At 47.3% G+C, this 5,070-nt stretch overlaps 1 protein-coding gene across 1 annotated transcript; it reads left to right on the forward strand.

Moving 5' to 3' along the window:
• Window positions 1–468: 468 nt before the first annotated feature.
• BHLHE40 (basic helix-loop-helix family, member e40) lies at window positions 469–4,188 on the forward strand. The gene is made up of 2 exons (XM_010003375.1): window positions 469–625; window positions 3,329–4,188. Exons 1-2 carry the CDS (start codon window positions 469–471, stop codon window positions 4,186–4,188), a joined length of 1,017 nt encoding a protein of 338 aa, XP_010001677.1.
• The last annotated feature ends 882 nt before the right edge of the window (window positions 4,189–5,070 follow it).

The following is a 5,070-nucleotide window of genomic DNA, read 5'->3' on the forward strand; positions in this document are numbered from 1 at the left end:
TGTCAGCCCAGAGAAGCCCCCGGCCGGATTCCCCCGTGCTCGGGTCACGGTGCCAGCAGAGTCAACAGAACAGATTAATAAAATACTTCTCTTGGAGCTCTGCTCCAAAAATACCCCCGGGATTCCGGGAGAGGCTGTTCTGGAGGCTGCTTTTTAACTCGTTTGCATGGAATACTGTCCTTTCCCGACCTGTAGCGGTCAGGACAAGGCTCTGCCTTTAAGCTGTTTCTCCAAACTGCCTCGGTCCCTCCTCTAAATACTTCTCTTGGAGCTCTGCTCCAAAAATACCCCCGGGATTCCGGGAGAGGCTGTTCTGGAGGCTGCTTTTTAACTCGTTTGCATGGAATACTGTCCTTTCCCGACCTGTAGCGGTCAGGACAAGGCTCTGCCTTTAAGCTGTTTCTCCAAACTGCCTCGGTCCCTCCTCTGTTGCTTGGGAAGGGTTGGGAGCCCCATCAGGCTGAGCCCATGGCAGGTGCCAACCTGTCCCTTTGCTTCCAGACTCTAGGTCACTTGGAGAAGGCTGTGGTTCTCGAGCTCACCTTGAAGCATGTGAAAGCACTAACCAATTTGATCGAGCAGCAGCAGCAGAAAATCATTGCTTTGCAGAATGGTTTACAGGCAGGTGAGTATTGGAATTGTCTCCTGTGAGAACCTGCATGCACCTGAGGGACTTTCTCCTGTAGCCTTTGAAATGCAGTTGTGACACTTGGTTCCCAAGCAGGGAAGAGACAGGAGTTCTTGCCTTTAATCACAGTCATTTCCTCTCACCCTGCTTATAAGGTTTTGCTAAAAAAGATGCATTGCTCAGTGCAGTCAGTGTAGAGTGCCCTGTGGAGCTGCTTTGATATTAAGTTGGATTTTAAGTAGTTTTATTTAAAGTCTGGGTTTGCTGCAAGGTTCTCTCCAAAGCCATTTGAATCATTTAATTCGTGTTCATGAGCTTTGGATTGAACTCAGTTTTGTTTGTTTGGGTTTGTTTTGTTGTTTGGGGTTTTTTTTTCCAGAAAATACATATAAATCTGGTTTATTTAGACAGCTTTTTGGGTCTCTCTGTAAACGAGGTAGTCTGTGTCCTGCAGGCAGAGAGGGGACCTGGTGTATCAGCTTATCACGCTGTAGGTGTGCTTCCTCCTGTTTCCACATGTGGCACTTGTGTGAATCTGATAAAAGTAGAATTTAGTTTTTCTGAAGAGCCTTCCTCTGCTCTGACAGCCACGGGGAGTGCAAGAGAGCTTTGAGCTGCAGCAGAGTCCCCCGAGGTTGGTGGAGCTGCTAGGGGGTAGCCGTGCTGCAGGAGCTCCCTGCCTGGAGGGGAAGGGCAGGGTGTGCTCTGCCTTCCCCGGGGTGTTTCCCAGGCAGGGCACCAGCCTGACTCACTCCTTCACTCCGTACTTCAGCACCTGCTGTAGGTGGTGTGTACAGAGCAAAAAAAAAAAAAAAAAACACTTGGTTCCCAAGCAGGGAAGAGACAGGAGTTCTTGCCTTTAATCACAGTCATTTCCTCTCACCCTGCTTATAAGGTTTTGCTAAAAAAGATGCATTGCTCAGTGCAGTCAGTGTAGAGTGCCCTGTGGAGCTGCTTTGAAATTAAGTTGGATTTTAAGTAGTTTTATTTAAAGTCTGGGTTTGCTGCAAGGTTCTCTCCAAAGCCATTTGAATCATTTAATTCGTGTTCATGAGCTTTGGATTGAACTCAGTTTTGTTTGTTTGGGTTTGTTTTGTTGTTTGGGGTTTTTTTTTTCCAGAAAATACATATAAATCTGGTTTATTTAGACAGCTTTTTGGGTCTCTCTGTAAACGAGGTAGTCTGTGTCCTGCAGGCAGAGAGGGGACCTGGTGTATCAGCTTATCACGCTGTAGGTGTGCTTCCTCCTGTTTCCACATGTGGCACTTGTGTGAATCTGATAAAAGTAGAATTTAGTTTTTCTGAAGAGCCTTCCTCTGCTCTGACAGCCACGGGGAGTGCAAGAGAGCTTTGAGCTGCAGCAGAGTCACCCGAGGTTGGTGGAGCTGCTAGGGGGTAGCCGTGCTGCAGGAGCTCCCTGCCTGGAGGGGAAGGGCAGGGTGTGCTCTGCCTTCCCCGGGGTGTTTCCCAGGCAGGGCACCAGCCTGACTCACTCCTTCACTCCGTACTTCAGCACCTGCTGTAGGTGGTGTGTACAGAGCAAAAAAAAAAAAAAAAAGGAAGTTTAAAAGTCTAATAAACTAGGCTAGGCATCTTTGCAAGGCATTGTTTAAGCATCTCTGTTTTCAAGGTACAGTAATTGTGTTGGGAGTACCTGCACTCGGATCAGGCATGCCATAATAGATATCCCGTTGCCAGCAAATTTGCAGTTGTTTTTGAGTTCTATGCATAAACACAAAGCATTAGTACATGGACATTTTTATTTTCATGCCCACATAACTAAAATGTTAATTCCATTTAAATCTGAAGTTCATAACCTTGCATGTGGGCATGAATAGTTTATGTTTAAAAGGATATCATGCTGTTTGGTATGGCACTTCTTTTTGGACACAAAATTAACTGAAAAATACTGTAACAGTTTTTCCAGTGATAACCTATTTTACTGTAACTGTATGACAGTCAAAAAGCAATTAAGTAATATTTTAAAAGCCCTAGCAGTTGTTCAATTAACACATCTGTTTATATTAAGATGTTATTTTTTAATCCTTATACATGTTATAATCATGGGGAAATGGGAGGAAGAGTCTTCTGGCTGGCCATGGCCTCAACAATTTTCCCCCATAAACCTAATCTTTCTTAAATTGGAAAAATTACTTGGAGATTAACAAATGTAGTTCACTGCAAATTTTAATGTGATATTTCATTACCAAACGCTTCTAAACCTAACTTTCATAACATGGATATATAATCACTACAATGATAAAATCTGTATAATGAGATGATGTAATTATGAACCCAAAGGACCTGTAAGTAAAACAAGACAGTGTTAGAAGCTGAAATGAACCTACCAAGTTTATTCCAAGAACAGAGTTAGCAAATTACCAGCTGCAAAAGCTTACTGTCTATATTCAGTTGCCTAAGCACTAAGATCAAATCTTTTCAGGTTTTGCACACCTTCAAATCCTGCAGAATATTAGATTCTAAGGAAGTTTAAAAGTTTGTTATGTAAAAGTGGGCAGGTGGATGTTCAGAGAACAACGTGTGCTTCTGCAGAGATGGGTGCAGAATTCGGGGTGACCATCGAGTTCACCTGTTCTGTGACCCAAGTCTAACATCACCTCCAGCCCTTCTGGGAGACGGTGATGGAACCACTTAGCACGCTGTTAATTTTTAATTCCCCCCCTGTTAATGTTTCCTCAGGTGACCTGTCATCAAGAAACCTTGATTCCAGCCAGGAAATGTTTCGATCCGGTTTCCAGATGTGTGCCAAGGAAATGCTGCAATACCTGGCGAAGCAGGAGAACAGCAAGGACCTGAAGTCGTCCCAGCTGGTCAGCCACCTGCACCGAATGGCCTCCGAGGTGCTCCAGGGCGGAGCTGCCCGCAAGGCTGGAGACATCCCTCCTAAAATGGTGGACTTGAAAGAGAAACCTGTCTCCTTGAGCAAAGCGGTGGAGGGACACGGGAAGAACTGTGTGCCCGTGATCCAGAGGACATTTGCTCACTCCAGCGGGGAGCAGAGCGGCAGCGACACGGACACGGACAGCGGGTACGGGGGGGAGCTGGAGAAAAGTGACTCCAAATCCGAGCAGCAGTATTTCAAAAAGGATACTGAACTCAAGTACACTGTCCAGGAGAGAATAAGCTCTATTAAGCAAGAGACTGAGGACCCGCCGGCCAAGAGGAGCAGGTTGGAATCACCGGAGGATGAGGGCCCTTTTGGCGCTGACATGATGGGCTCTTCCAGCAGCTTCCTGGGCCCCCACGCTCACCAGCCCCCCTTGTGCCTGCCTTTCTATTTGATCCCACCATCTGCCACAGCCTACCTGCCCATGCTGGAGAAGTGCTGGTACCCAGCCTCTGTACCTGTCTTGTACCCCAGCCTCCCGGCCTCTGCCACAGCACTTACGGGGTTCATGAACCCCGATAAAATCTCCCCACCTCTGCTGATGCCCCAGAGACTCCCTTCTCCTGTACCAACCCATTCCCCTATCGACTCTTCAGCTCTGCTTCAAGCTTTGAAGCAGATTCCTCCTTTGAACTTGGAAACCAAAGACTAAGAGCAGTGTGACACTTTTTTCTTTTTTTTCCCCCTTCCCCCCCCCCCTTTTAAGACTGTTTAACTTTTATATATTGGCTGGACTGAGGTGTGGGGGTGAGGTTTGCTGCACGTAGGAAGCTAAATCCCCTTTTCTCTGCTGTGTCAGGTAGCTTGGAGAAGGATGAAGGATGCGCCCAGGTTAGCGCCTCACAACTATTCCCAAAAGGAAACAAAACCAGAAGGGTTTTGTGCTTCACCCCTCCCCTCCTTCCCTCTCCGCATCTACAGAACAACAGTTGACTGGGTCAGCTGCGACTGTCTTGCAAAGCTGTGAAAAAGTATTGCTTTGGGCAGGCTTGGGGTGGGGGCTGTGACTACACAAATATACGGTACTTCTCATAAGGGCTTTTGAGGCAACGGCCCCAACTGCTGGTGGCCTGAGCCGGTTCGGTGCCCGTGGTGTCACCTGCCACCAGTGCCACCAAAAGCACAGGAGGAGCAGAGCAGCAGTCACTGGTTGGTCATGCACAGTCAGGTAGACTTAAGACGGGTTTCGCTCCACACCTTTGCTGATATATATATATATTTTATTTTATTTTTTAATAAATAAAAGGTAGATGCTGCTTGGAAGCTTTACATGGCGTACATCTAATAAATAAATTAACACGCGCCCCTTCCTGTAACTTGAGCTGCTAGTTTGGGCTGGGGAGGGGAGAAAATATCCCAAGGATCACTTTGCTTGTTGCACCTGACTCCAGGCCTCTCCCCCACTGCTGCTCTACAGTCTTGCTGGGTCTGGTCTGTGGGAAATGAGAAGGGTTTGAGAAGTCCTGTCAGTGGGGTCCGGCCGCCGCCCGGCTGGGCCAGAGCTCAGCCCGTGTCTCCAGCACGATCCTGCTGA

Source organism: Chaetura pelagica, unplaced genomic scaffold, assembly GCF_000747805.2.
Source record: "Chaetura pelagica isolate M959 unplaced genomic scaffold, ChaPel_1.0 scaffold328, whole genome shotgun sequence".
NCBI classification, from domain to species: Eukaryota; Metazoa; Chordata; class Aves; order Apodiformes; family Apodidae; genus Chaetura; species Chaetura pelagica.

What these genes read in the sequence shown, in the direction of transcription:
- BHLHE40 (XM_010003375.1), top strand. Translation starts at nt 469, where the DNA reads ATGGCAGGTGCCAACCTGTCCCTTTGCTTCCAGACTCTAGGTCACTTG. An exon ending in GCAGAATGGTTTACAGGCAG is followed by an intron (nt 626 to 3,328) that starts GTGAGTATTGGA and finishes ATGTTTCCTCAG; the next exon opens with GTGACCTGTCATCAAGAAAC.